Source organism: Rhea americana, unplaced genomic scaffold, assembly GCF_003343005.1.
Source record: "Rhea americana isolate MKP2758 unplaced genomic scaffold, rheAme1 scaffold_111, whole genome shotgun sequence".
NCBI lineage: Eukaryota > Metazoa > Chordata > Aves > Rheiformes > Rheidae > Rhea > Rhea americana.
Window position 1 is genome coordinate 765,441 of NW_028185162.1, and position 14,286 is coordinate 779,726.

Sequence of the window (14,286 nt, forward strand, 5' to 3'; positions counted from 1 at the left end):
GCAAACAACCCTGCCAAAACCCACTGCAAACACTTACAAATCCAATCAGATAAGGACTGCCAGCATCTCCCAGGAGGTGCGAGGTGAAACTCTGCAAGGCCACTGCGGTTGCACGGCGTGTTGGGATGACCACATACTGCAAAGAAGAAGGGGAAGGAAAATAAATACATAAGGAAACTTGGCTCAAGAACCTCTCCAGCTATCTTGCATCGCTCAATTTATGTCCAGGTTGGGACAATGTGAATAAGCTCCCCCAGATTTCAGTGGCAGATCTGGTGCCACAGGGGCCTCAAGTAACTGGAGAGCTSTGCAGCCATTCCCAGCTTTCCAGTGCTCCAGATGGCAGTCCAGAAGCTCCGTCCAGTCTGCACACTTCCTCTCAACCACACTGAATGCATGAAAGTCAGCAACATTGTCGGCCCTGAGGTGTTTCAATATACTGCCCAGAAGGTTTTTTTCCCCATCAGGTAAGTATTTTGCTCGGCAGTAAAGTMTTAGGTTGCACAGCACCGTCTGCCTTCAGCACAAGGACTTTGCTGAAAACCGAGATGCTGTGKTTTTTTCCATATTCAAGTTAGAATTCTGTTTTCTAAGCCATAAGCAATTCAAACTAGTATGGAAGGCCACACATTCTCACCTCCATCTTTATCTGCTTTATTTTTCTCCCAGGGATTTGGAATTCTACTTGCAAAAGTTAACAGAGACGCAYTATGGAAATTATCCACAGCCAAGATACTGTAATTTGGTCTCTAGTCCTTTYAAAGGACAAGACACCCCAAGTCAGATCACACAGTATCAATTTGACTCCACAGTAGCAATGAAAACCATGTATTATTTCTCCACTACAGAATCAGGCTTAGAGAAAACAGATTTCTAACCATGGAGGGAGATGAAAGATTAAAACGAACAAACAGAAATTTCACTAACAAAAGCCCACACTCCTGTGGAAGTATCTTAGTTTTATACATTTAGAGCAGAAGAAAGTGATTGTCTCATGCATAAACCTTGTGAAACAAGCTGGCTAAGAACATCTGCACCAAGCCYGTATCTCTTCATTCAGAAAGTGAGTCTGTCTTGATTTAAAGGCTTTAAGTACTGAAGAATTATGAGGTCCCTAAATGCAAGYGGATTTTTTCCATTCCCAACCATTGAATCTTGTTCTGCCTTTTCTGTTCCTTTGAAAAGCTGTCTACCCTGCTAGAAATGACTCTCCTGTTTAGCTCTTTGTAGACTGCGATCCCTTTTACTGTTCCCTTCTCCTTCTGACCAGCTATCTTTAGTCTTTCTCCAGAAGGCATGTCTTCCCTGCCTTCAACTCATTCTAGCGAGGCTTTCCTGAAGCCATTTATTAATTAAGTGTGACATTTTGGGATTGGTATATCTCCAGCTAGAGCTACACAGAGATGAATTTACCTTAGGTGAGTGAGTTATAGAGAACTAATTGCTTAACAGTGACATATCTCACGTCACAGAACCTGAGGCATCGTTTCAGTGCTGATCACTTCCTTTCAGGGAGGAAGACGAGTTACCCATTAAAAAAGAACAGCAYTGAGAAAATCCACAGTAAAACAGAACTCATGCCTCCTTACAATGACCATCTCATTTCAGACAGACACATTTCGGAATTATGGGTAAAATTAAATGGTTTTTCTTAGGATTTTACCCACACGCCTTGAGAATGACCTGCATTACTCCTTTGACAAAGCTGCAAATGCACATTGCTAATGCACTTTGATGCCTCATGTTAAATCGGTGCATTCTCAAGTTCCTTTGGTGCAATGGAAGYATGACCAGCTCCACAGCAGTCACACGGCTGTGGCTGTTAGACACTGTCCTCATTTTGCATCAAGGAGCTCARAACAGACTTAAAGGCTCACAGCACTCCCAAGAGGAAAATAAGATCTAGCCTTTATTGGAGGCACAGAACCATACTGAAGCTCACACTGTGAAATAGAAGGAGAGCAACACAATTCATTACCATTCCCCAAAGACACAGGGTAATGGACACAACCTGAACAGATTAGACAGAAGGAAAAGAAAAATGAATCCTTTTTATTCTTCCCACCTGGCCCCAGTTCCTGCAGGTGCACTGGAGCAGCATTCTGCAAGAGCTGTTTGAGAAAAAGCATTTGAGGTAGAGCGAAACTCTACCTAATTCAAGAGTGCAGATAGATGTGAGTAGATATGGTAGATGGGGTAGATGTGAGAAATAGTCAATTTTAAACTTTAATATATTTTTCTTGCTATAAAGTTCATGAGAGCTAAATGAGCAAAGAAGGCCTGCCTGACTCTATATTCTATGCATTTCTTAGCAAAAGGGCAAAGGAAGTTGCAAATTTAGTCAAAACACACCATTTTAAATGAGTGGCAGTGAATTAGTTTCAGTTGGAGAGAGAATTTTGAATGATGCCTGCATCTTATATAGGTGTATGTGTCTGTATAGATATATACACAAATATACATTTATACATACACATAAATAATTTTGCATGCATATCTATTGTATATCTATTTAGTTTTCAAAGTAGCAAAACAAGTTCCAAAATGTTTTCATTTTGCCTAGCTAAAGAACTTATCGATGGTTGAAACAAGACCGCCAAATACTTTATAATGCCAAATAACTTCATCACTTTAGCCTGGAATTCTGGTGACCAAAAAAGCATGCAGCAAACAAAGGAACATGAGATTTTTCCTCCTCCTCCTCTAAAAGGATGTAGGAGAGAAAAAGGGCTCAAAACAAGATCACCAAAACAYGAAGAAACACTCCACCCTTATTCTTGCTTAAAAAGTATTTTATTCTGATGGAGCGGAAATAGTTGGCATCAAACATTAGCTACTGTTCTAGGAAGACAGCAGTAAATTACAGCCCTAAACAGGCATTTTGATACTAAAATAGATCTAAATTCAAACCATACAGGGCCTGGTTTGCACATCCCACAGAAACTGGAGGTGGGAGAGCCACAGCAGGCTAGGCGGAAGTCTGTGGGCTGGTCCTGGCGCATCTCTGGCTCCAGGTTCAGGCGCACACAGCGCACAGGCTGGGCAAGGAGGCTGACCAAGCAGCTCTGGCAAACCTCGCCTCTTTAAATAGAGGTTCAGAAAGGCCATGGCTTACTACTGACATTCCCTTCCTGTAGTAAAACCAGCAGAATTAGCTGTCCTGAAAAAAAACAGAAAACCAAGAAAGCCAAGGAGTGATCACTCTGCCCCATTAAAAGGCCACGTGCCAAAGAGGTAAGTTCTGACGCTCGTGATGGAAAACTGTGCTCTAAAGCAATCTCACAATCTAATACTCTTCTGGGTCAAATAGGAATCTTCGAGGCACCGCATGTTGATTTCTTTCAGCACCAAAGGCAAAGAAAACACATTGCTGGTCACTGGCAGAGTTTGGGAATAGCCCAGGTGTCCCTGTTGTAACCACTGTTCAGAAGAGGTAACGGCTGTGATTGAGAAGAACCAACCTGAGAGAGACTCTTCACTAAAGCTAACGACTCACAGGTAGACAATCTCTAAAAAAATAYTTTTAAATGAAATAAAAGAGGGCTAGGTTAGTCCCTGAGTCAAAGCACAGCAGCGAGAAGCGTGCAGCTGTCTGCAAACCCTTGSCCCCCAGGAGGCTGCAGCGATGCCCCTTGGTGCAGCCCTCCTGGGCAGGGCTGGCACGTGTGTTCGAAGTGGGCTGTGTATTTTCATTCATAAGCATTCCCCACCGGGCCTGAAAATCTAATCCACAGTGCTCTAATGATCAGGGGTTACCAGTGTGCGGAGACATACTGGGAGAAGCAATAATGAGAACTTCTGGAAATGTTTTTCTTTACTGGGAAAAATAGGACAGCGTTTTACACTGTAAAAAAATAATTGTCTGAAATGTATATGGAAGGTAATCTGAATAAAAGCATACATTCCCCCATGCTTGCAGCACAGCCATGCACCAGTCTGTCTATGCCTGTCTGAAGCCTAAAGGCAGGCTTTGACTCCACAACAAAACGTTTAAGGCTCATCTCCTCCATGGCAGTTCATGACCATTTAAAAAGAAGTAATGGTATAAAAGAAGGAAGAAATATGAGGAACATTTTTGCATGAGCATCAAGGGGCTTTGCATATACAGGAGGATCRCTTTTTACAGCAAAGACCTAAAAAAGATTGTGATCTCAATAGCGGAGGCCCTTTAAATTACCTACTGGCTCTTACACAAAAATGCCATCAAGCCTCTATCCATCATCTATATTTCTGAGATGAGCTATGAAGGAAAAAAACCATTATTAAGACCAGATTCTACAAGGTCCCAAGCACTCAAAGATGAAAGCGCTTGGCATGTCTCAATGTTACACACTCGCCTGCTGCACTGCAGCTCATTCATTATTGCTGTTACAAGGTGGTTTTAATGCTACTTTGAGGTTCTGGTAATTTTGAGGCCAATTTGCAAAGATGGCTGATAAAATCTGTTTCATAATTAGCATGCACTATAAGAACAACCCTCCCTCCCCCCCTTTCCCTAAGCACCATCTGAGCATGTGCTTGGGAGGAGACTTGGAGAGTTGTGCTCAGGAGAATAAGGCCTGTTTTGTACAAATTTGCATTTGGAACAAATATAAGCATTTAAACTCTCAGGCAGCGTAGYACATTCTGCAGTGCTGACAGCTTATCAAATCTAGCTCTCGTCACCTTTTCCTGCAGAAAATTTGAGGAGCTGCATACAGACTGCTACACCAGCAAGAAYAGAAGAGCCATGGAAACGTGAAGCTATGAGAAGCCAATGTTTAAGTATGAAGATAATAAGCAAGCATCCTTGTTTTGCCAGGGAACTTAAAACTTGCAAAACCTCTGAAGCTCCTTACCAACTTGCCAGATACAACTTTTAAGCAGTCATGAGATTTGTAAATCTTGGGAGAGCTGTGATAAATCACTTAGGCTGCAGTTTCCCAAAGCCTCACCTCTGGCGTAAGTCTAGTCTCCCTGAAACCCATGGGAGCAGAGTCCAGCCTATACTGAGAGCTTTTTATCCATGAAAAAGGGATAATATTTATGTACACCATGAAGGTGTTGTTAGGCTTACGCTGTAACACTTTTAAACTCCTTACCAGCCTCAGCAAGAACTGACATGCATCCGATTACACAAAATAAATAATAATCAGTAGAAATTAATTTGTCACACATTTAAAGTACATCTGTCTAAAGTCTTTCCACACCTTTCTCTGGCTAGGACTTCTTATAAAGCTGTCTATCAAATGTGGTTATAACCCTGGCTTTCACCTATTGTCTGACTAAACATCCTCTCAAACCCCCTGTGTAATATAAACATGCTTCAGACCATCTGTTTACAGGCATGTAATGATCTAAGTGGATGTTTACATTTATTTGTATAGCACTTTTACAGGCCTTTTCACTCTGATAATTCATTGAGCTAAGCAATATATATAACAATCAGTTCATTTTTCTATACAAAATGAACAGCTAGTTCAAGAGCTGGCATCAATCACCARTTCCAATTTTTAACACATCTGTAGGCTCCTTCTTGTGCTTTCTCTCATTTGTAGTTTGGAAATTGGAGCTTAGGAATTATTTCCAATGATTTCTTAAGGAGGTTACGGATCTTTGCACWAAACCAACATAAAATGCAGATGCATCCATGCAAAATGCAATGGAATATATGATACCAGCCACATAAGATAAATGCCAATCCCCCATAAAAGCTACTAAAAAGCTTGATCCTGAAGTCGCATTGAAATCTACACAAATAATAATTAAAATGGGAAAATGATTGCATTCTTAGTAGCTTTGGTACAACAAAGTGTTTGTGAGCAAAATGGCTTCAGGCATTAGCTTGAGAAATGTTAGTCAAGTTTCAGTTCTCATTTCTGGTACAGATTTTCTAGAGGACCCTGAACACGTCTGACCTCTGTCCAGCTGAGCTATGCTGGCAGCAGCAGATTACTACCCCAGCTGCTCATGGAGAGTCCCTGCTGCAGGACTGTGGATGTGCCACATCGCCAAACCCTTCCCCATTTCAGCCAAAGCTGGTGAGAATATCAAAGATCTGCTTTTTCAGTCAGCCCAGCTAATTTTGACCAGAGAGAGTTGGGACCACTCCTGTGAACATCACAGCCAAAGGCTGTGAGAATAATCTCTGGCAGGAGGTAATAATGAGCAACTACAAATATTGTACCACAATTTCTTCCGCAGCACAGCTGTCTGTGGMCTGCACATCTGTCTCAACGCTCAGGTACAACTGAATGAACGGCCGTAACAGCCCTGAACGCAGCACAAGCTGCAAACCCCGCATTAAGCACATAGTAAACACTCGTTCTGCCTATGAGCAACTCCATCATGCCTTAGCTAAACTGGTAGAGGAACCAAGCTCAGCAATTAAAAGGCATCTGAGCTACTAAAGGCTATTGACAGCCTTCACTTCTCTGTGCCTCGTGCCCCTCTGAGAGACGTGGAATTAACTACACTGCCCTAGCTCACAGCATGTTCGCTGCACAAACGAGCTAAAGACTGAGAGTTTATCAGGTACAGCAGGTCTGGCAACTACAGTGGTACCTTAAATATACGAATGCAGTCTTTAACTTAAATCTTGTTAAAAAAAGAAACAGAAATTAAGTGGAAGCTTAAAATTCTTTGTTGAATGAAGACATCAACTAAAGCCTTTATATATCTAGAAATTCTGAGCTCAGCTGTTTTTTTCATTAACATTTGCATAAACAATGAATACAAGTCAAGGGAGTTTTCTATGGATACCAGCCTGGTTTTATTTTTAGCTCTGTCAATAACCTGCCAAAAGACCTCAGGCAAGTCCTGTAATGGCTGTGTTCCCTAATATCTTTCTTTTTCATACAATACGCAACCAGTAACCTCCCTCACCTTGGGACTTCAAGATACGACATACTTGAAAGGCTCTGTAATCCTCAGATGCAAGCATCTAGAAAACATGCAAGCTTTTCTTACAAACATCCAGACTATTTCACATGAAAAACTAGTTGCTGAGGCCAGCTTTCTGACTGGAAAGACTTATAAAGATTTTTGGTAGATAGAGAATGGAAAATGAAGGACATGAGGTGAAAAATCTCTGACAGTTTCCTCTTGGAATAGGTGGACATAGTCCAGAATTTCTTTACACTTTCTTTTCCTCTGTCCTCTCCCAGAGGTGGTTTTCTATTGTGTATGTGTTGAATGCTGGGTTTGCTGGAGTTAGGCCAAAGAGAGAGGGAGATGGCTGCCTTTGTGGCCAGAGGAGGGAGGAAGGGAAGGATTTCCTATTACAGAACAAAGCCAATAGCGATTATTGATAACAAAATCCAATAATGTGCTGACTCTTCAGAAAAGCTGGCTGAATTCTTTGTATGTGGAGTTTGGCACAAATAATTAGAATTTGGGGAAACTATTTGATGGTGTCCCTTCTGGACACTTCCTCTCCTTGCTGCTCAGAGTAAAGGAAGAGTTCCTCTTTCTTTCTCTCCATCTCACTCTCCTTTTCAGCAATAAAAAAGGTAAATATAGAATAGGCTGAAGCTGGGACTAGACATTTGGGAGAAATGTGAACTTCAGGTTGTTCTTACAAGCTGACAAGCTGCTCTGGCCCCCAAAAGAGAGAGACACTGTTCCAACGTACACTCACCATTAGTATGTCTGCTGTGATAGCCCAGTTTGAAAACAGAAGAGTTTCTCCAATAAAAATGCAAATCTGTTGTAACAAAAGACACAAAAAGGAGAAGATTTATTCACTTGATATTCAAAGCAAAAATAACCTGTCACAAATTTTCCTTTGTTGCTTATTTTTATCAAACCTACTCAAAGGATTCTTCCGTACACAGTRCACTCTTCGTTACTGTTGTGGTTTATCTCAGACACAGAAATTTATAGATTTTTATTTGAAGCCTGAGGGGGTTGGTCTGCAACTTCATTATGCAAACTGTTTATGATCTACAGAACAGCTAAATWAAAGGCTGACACCTTTGGTGACAGCTGAACATGACAAACCACCAAGAAGAGGCACTGTTGGGATTTGACGCTTGAACAATCAGCTTCAAAAAGCCAGTTAGAAAGGGCAAAAAAAGCCACAATTCCCCCAAATGCAGTCAGTTTCTTCACTAGGAATCAAGTTATATGTTAAGCTCTCTAGCAAACCAGATGAGATTCTCTACTCACTTTGTGCAAGATCCTTTCCCTTCCAGTGCACTGATTTTCTTTGCGAGGGGGACATAGTTCTAGCCATCATAAAAACAACTTAAGCACTATTTTGATTAACATCTGTGTACAGTCAACAACCTGTATACAGTGACAGTCAACATCAGMCTTAAGTATTGGTTTTGCAGCATCAGTCTCTTACAGTGAAACGAAATTCTTGGCTCTTCATGGAGASAGTCAACAAGACGCACTAAAGACCTTACAGCTGTAGCTGGACGGGAGCATTTTTTTCTGGGGATGAGGTATAAACAGTCACCACGTACCTTTCCCATGTCCTACACTCTCTCTACACTTACTCTTATGCCATATTGTCTCCTTAGTTGTGCTGGCACAACTGTGCCAAACAGGGAGTCAGGTAACTGAAACAGCAAGGAATCTTTTCTTTTAAAGGGGAAAGGAGGATTGTTTTACTTATTTTTAACCCAAATCAGCTCCCTGATAAGAGTTCACTGAATGGTTCCACAATCAGTTGTAGCAGTTGAAGAACTGGCAGTGGTCATCAAGACGAGAAACTATTAATCCTGGTCCTATCATTGAAAGAAATGTTCATCAAACTGTAACCTAATGCAGCAATGGTGACATGGCTTCAAGGGCAACACTGCCCTTGGAAAAGAAATGTTTGTTGGAAATCTCCTTCCATTTTCCCACTGTCCACTGGTCTGCCTTGAACTTGACTCTCACTGGAAATGACAACTGCCATTGAATCAAGGTGTTGACAGAAGTTGAAGCCATGTGTCATGGAGCAAGGGCATACCTGAGCCCCAGGTGGGCTCACCTGACCACACTAAAATTGTCCTATTACAGCTTTAGAGCCACTGTTGCTGGATGGATAGAAGTGAGCTTGGGAAAGATGCAATCACACTTCTGAATGCAGCCTTGACATGCCCTGTCTTTTCATGAATTATTATGAACAAACAACTGCTTGCCTTAAGGTTATATAAATTACACACAAACATACATATGAATTATTACATACAGAAAGTAAACTTTGCCTCCTCCTGCAGGAATTCAGCATAAGCTTTATGAACCACTAAAATGTTACAAACTTCAGAGCACATCAGTTCTGAATTGCCGAATGCGTATCTCACCCAACACGTTTTCAGGAAATTCATGCTTCATATAGGGATATCGATAAAAGAGAAATGAGTACAGGCGAAAGATCAAAAATCAGGACAAAAGATACTGACATTAAAAAAAGTCAGCCCTTCAGCTGCTACGGGGATTTATAAAAATGASTTCTCCTACTCCAAAGGGCATATCAGGATATGTGACATTTCTGCAGGAGAGAGGCTCTAGGGATGCTTACTTCAAAYAGAGCAGCCTCCAGAGCAGATCAATAGCTCCCAAAGTGGTCACAATTTTGACTCCTCACACACTTTTAGAATCCTCATTTTACACAGAGAGTTCAGCTGCAGAAATGTACTGTATCTTCKTTTGGATCCAGCCGCGCTGTACAGTACCTCACCAATTTCACTCRGTGCCCAGTTGCTCACCTCTGATGAGCTGATAGAAGCCTGTCTAATCYTTCTYGAGAGTGGTTTATGCRATCAGTTAATAAATTCTGATTCCCAATAATGATAAATAAAGTAGATTCCGGGGAGTTCACACCAGCAGATCTTCCAGTTGATCTAAATAGGTTATAAATTATGGCAGATCATAAACTATGGCAGGTAAACTGCTTCCATGGCTACTTGCAAAGTGCCTATCTGTCTACATCTTCATTGTTCGAAGTTCTCTTTGACATGGGGGTAAGACCCATGTACTCTCAAATCTGAAGCAAGTCTAACTCCATCTCAGCATTGGGCAATATCTACACCTCAGAAGCAGATAAGTAACCACCACCATGTCAACAGCAAGTTCCCTAGAGCTGAGACTGAGATATTGGAAAAGCTCTATGGCAAAGATTTAGCCCAGGAGTTGCTGTTTCTTAAAGTTCACAAAACGTCTTTGAGGAATTGAAATAAATGCTGAAACTGAAGTACAACAGAAACTTGGAACAATGTCAAAGGGAACATAAAACATCACTCCCATCATCTTGAGCTTTAAACGAAATGTTCAGTCTGAAATCTGCTTTTGAAATGTCTGAGCAGTGTGAAGCAATGTTGCCATACAGCTAATGGGTTTCAAGAGACAAGTTGGAAAACCAACCAACTTCAAGAGAGCATATATTTCAGAAAAAGTGGGACCTAAAGATAGGCAAATTACTATTTTAAGGAGTYGGACTACAATACAGAAGTACACATGCTGCCAAAAAAGCAGACTAAGAACCGATCGGACTATAGAGCAAAACAAGATAGTAAAAGGCAGAAATKTAAGTGTCTGGGAAGCTAAATGATACAGAATGCTGCTGCATTCTATTGTTCTAGCTAGTTCTGCTACAGCAAATAATATGCTGGATTAGTATGAAAAAATTAGATGCAAAAAAGATGTCTGTCTACCTGCTCCAAACAGGAGTGGTTGCTGCAGAACAGGAAGAGCTGCTGCCCTCAGAGATGAAAACCACCTGCAAGACAGGACTGAGCAGGAGAAAAAAAGTACACATGTTCAGAGGAAGAAGAGAGCAGATAGTTGACAGTATGTAAGGGATAACGTGACCATGCTAAAGGATACGTAGGTCTTTTCCAGAAAATCAAAAATGCCAAGAGGTTAAGAAGACAAGGGCTCTGCTGGTTCTTCTAGAGCGCTGAAAACAAAGTGTCACCACTATCAGCTGAAATTGAAACTGGAATGCTAACTAGAGCAGCAAGGGAGACAGTGATCTGCTTGCTATCAAAGCTCAGTGTGACAGAGCCCATCTCTTAGGCGTCCATACACTCGACATCAAACTCCAAGTTTAGGCATCTAAATGGATGGAAGTGATAATTTTAAGGTTCTGAGCCAATAAGAAGTCTAAGGACAGTCACAGCACAGAAGGTCTGGAAACATTACCATGATGGAAAACAGACCGAAACATTGCTCTTGCCTTTTACAGACACACAGAGCTTACAGATGCTGCTGGTCATCTCTGTTCCAGGACATCCAGTTCCAGTTGTCAGGGAAGCCATCAAAGATTAAAAAATCCACCCAAAAAGTCTACTGCATTATCTCCAGGACAAGCTACTCTCATGGATTCTGGGATAAGGAAGGTAAGCTAATCCATCATGCAGTCCCTCAAATCTAGGCCAGAGTCAGAGAATGTACACTCCTTCATTTTGGTCCAATGACATTTAAAACAGTAATGCGAAACTGCTACAGCCTTCAGCCTTGCAAAATAGGACTCCAGTGAAGTAAAGGGAAACATGCTGGAAGCCTGTAAGATTGCAGTAGCTTTGGATGGTATGGAAGAACAAGAACCCACACGTTTGAAACTTGCCTTGAAAAGCCAGTTCAGCCAATACATAGCACCACCATGATAACACCACGTGTTATGAGACATTGTTAGCTCCAGTGCAAGACCTGYGTCTCAATGGGGTTAGCACCTGTAACACTAAATAGCAACAATAAGAGGTATTGCGTCACTGTTTTTCACTCATACGAATTTGTAGTGGACAGTTTGTCCACAGACCTTCTAAACTTTAGGTGATTTACAAACATTAATGATCTAAGATACCCTGATCCTCCATAGGTTAAGAATCCTCATTTTTCAGAGACAAAACAAAGTTAAATAACTTGTCTACTGTAACATGCATAATCTATAAAGAGAGTTCAGCTCTCCAATTCCCCAGTCACACTTTAATTAGGCTCTCTTATCTGTTTTCCACACAAGCTTCCAACAGCAGAGAGAGAACAGATTTAGGGCTACGGAGAAGCAGTGTTACCTGCAACAAATGTGTGCATCAGCAAGAGAATGGCATCAGCGAAGACATTTATATTCTTCACACACCCTCCATATGCAGATACAACTTGCTTTGTAAATCATTGACTCTTTATTKGATTTACTGCTCACGCATCATAAAATAAATTGCTTCTAGGATTGGTTAAATAATACCATCTATATTTATACATTCACACAATGAAGCATGATCACATGGAAACATAGCAGCTTAAAAGCCACTATCTTGAGATTAAAAAAGAAGACCTAACAAAAGATAAAAATGAGATCAATAACCACCTTTTACTGCAAATTTTCTGAAAATAGTATTTCCAGCTTAGAGAGGGAGGACTTTCTGCATAAAGATACTAATCACTACAAATGAGCATCTGTCATCAGGTCTGAGAAAACAGAAAATCACAGGTCTGGCTGGTTGGAGGGAAGGGCAGGCAGAAGGATGTGGCAGATCTCTTCATTCAGAATCAGCTGAGAACGAAAGCAAGGTTAATGATTTGCCAGCCAGCAATACCCTCTTACAGGTTGCCTGAGGTGGTCATTTTTCTGCTGATCATTGAACCAAAGCACTAGACCATGCTGTGAGCCAGATGATCGGACTCTTCTTCTGACACCTTCTAAATAGTTATAGTACATGTTCTTGGTTCTGTCTTTATGTTTTTAAACTTTCATTCTTTCTTTTTATGTTTCTCCATAATAATGGCAGCTATTAGAATATTACAAAAATTTCCACGGCTAAAGTAGCACTTGATATATACAGAGAAGAAACTGCAGTAGATGGTTTGCTTGCTTAATTGGTAAACGAATCTTGGTAAATGAAGTTCTCATTGCTGAATTGAGTGTACTCTGCTGTGTGGAATCTACATGTGGGCTTTCAGAAATGATCCCACTACACTCATCTTCTCAAGCTGTCCCTTCAAACAGTTACCAGGCTTCTCTCTGTTACAGTAAAAGAAAACCTTTGACCTGTTCACTGTACTGGATTTCTCCTCTCCTTACTGAAATCAAGATCCTGGCCTGAGGCTGACTGGGGGGTGGCTCCTGGAAAGAAAGGAAGGGAAGGGGAAGGGAAGCCCAAGGCATTTCATCTCTGCTAGTTCTGAGCGAGTTTAAGTATATCTGCTCACATGCTTTTCCACTATAAGTACATTGCAATTACTATGTGCTCACTTATTTTTCACTGTGTCACCACTAAGTCATCCAACTGAGAAGTTAATTGCATGACTGATTCAGTAACCATCCCTTYGGTAGTTTCACTGTATATTATCTCAATTTTCCCTCCCTCCTTCTGATCTGGAAGCATCTGATGCATTTTACATATACTTAAGATTATAAATACTCTGGGAGGAGCTAATTTTTTTAGCCTGCATTTGTGCAGCAATAAATACTGTGGGTTCCTGGGTTATGATAAGGACTTCTAGACACTGAAGTAATACAGATAACAACAAATTGAAATTACATGGTAGTTACTGTTGGTCTGCAGCAAGCCACCTAGTAATGGAAATTAATGGTAATTACAGGTAGCCAAAAGCATGCCCACAGACAAATTATACTGTAATTAAAATTTGGTACCACTGCAGCTACAATACCCTTATTGYAAGGGAAGTTATTTTCCTGTACCAAAACATTAGGCAAGAGTGACAGCACTACAGAGAGCCACAACAACACAAAGGCAGGGGACTGCAGGTTTCCATGCATGAACCATCCACAGGTCTAAATTCAGAGGACATTTGGTGAGAGGGGATAAGTACCAAGATATCATTTTCCCTCCAGGCACTTTCAGGGCCAAAATAGCAAAGACCAAAATAAAGGTCATTCAGAATGGGGAAAACAAGACCAACATCTCAATCTTCYGGCAAGGCAGGAAGCACACAATCTCCTAAAGAGTAGGTGGAGAGAGTAAGAGTGAGGCTGGCTTATGCCAGTGATTATACTTACATAGGCTCCCACAATGCTGCTTTTGGCAGCAACGAAGATCAGACAGATGAAGATGGCGGATCCCAGCATGCCGACAGCACAGACAAGAGGATCAGCGCGCTGGGTTTTTAATCGGCACCATTTGGTTGCCCCGGCCCCTGTGATTACACCCAGGAAACCAGTGAAACATGTGATTGCTCCAAAGATCAAGCTATTAAAACAAAATATTGAGAGAGGGTTATTTTTTTAAAGTTTATTAGGGAACACTGACTGATAGAAATCTGCACGTTGATTTTGCAAGTTTAAAATAAATCAAATGAGCCTCCAGCCAAGTGCCCGTGAATTTCAGCACCCTTCCCCTGAAATTAGAAAAAAAA

General features: G+C 41.2%; 1 protein-coding gene across 4 annotated transcripts in view; it reads right to left on the minus strand.

The window, feature by feature from the left end:
- The window catches only part of LOC146600908 (sphingosine-1-phosphate transporter SPNS2-like), a 141,293-nt gene that overhangs the window by 33,731 nt on the left and 93,276 nt on the right, over nt 1-14,286 (minus strand). For 3 of the 4 annotated variants that reach the window (XR_014897052.1, XR_014897051.1, XM_085315023.1), the window contains exons 8-10: nt 13,931-14,120; nt 7,619-7,684; nt 38-136 (exon numbers count right to left, since the gene is read on the minus strand). Coding sequence is in view for 2 of the 4 variants with exons in the window: in XM_085315023.1 (XP_085171149.1) it covers nt 38-136; nt 7,619-7,684; nt 13,931-14,120 (355 nt within the window). In the remaining 2 variants the exon portion in view is untranslated. The remainder of the gene's footprint in view (nt 1-37; nt 137-7,618; nt 7,685-13,930; nt 14,121-14,286) is intronic. The other variant, XM_085315037.1, reaches the window with a different exon arrangement.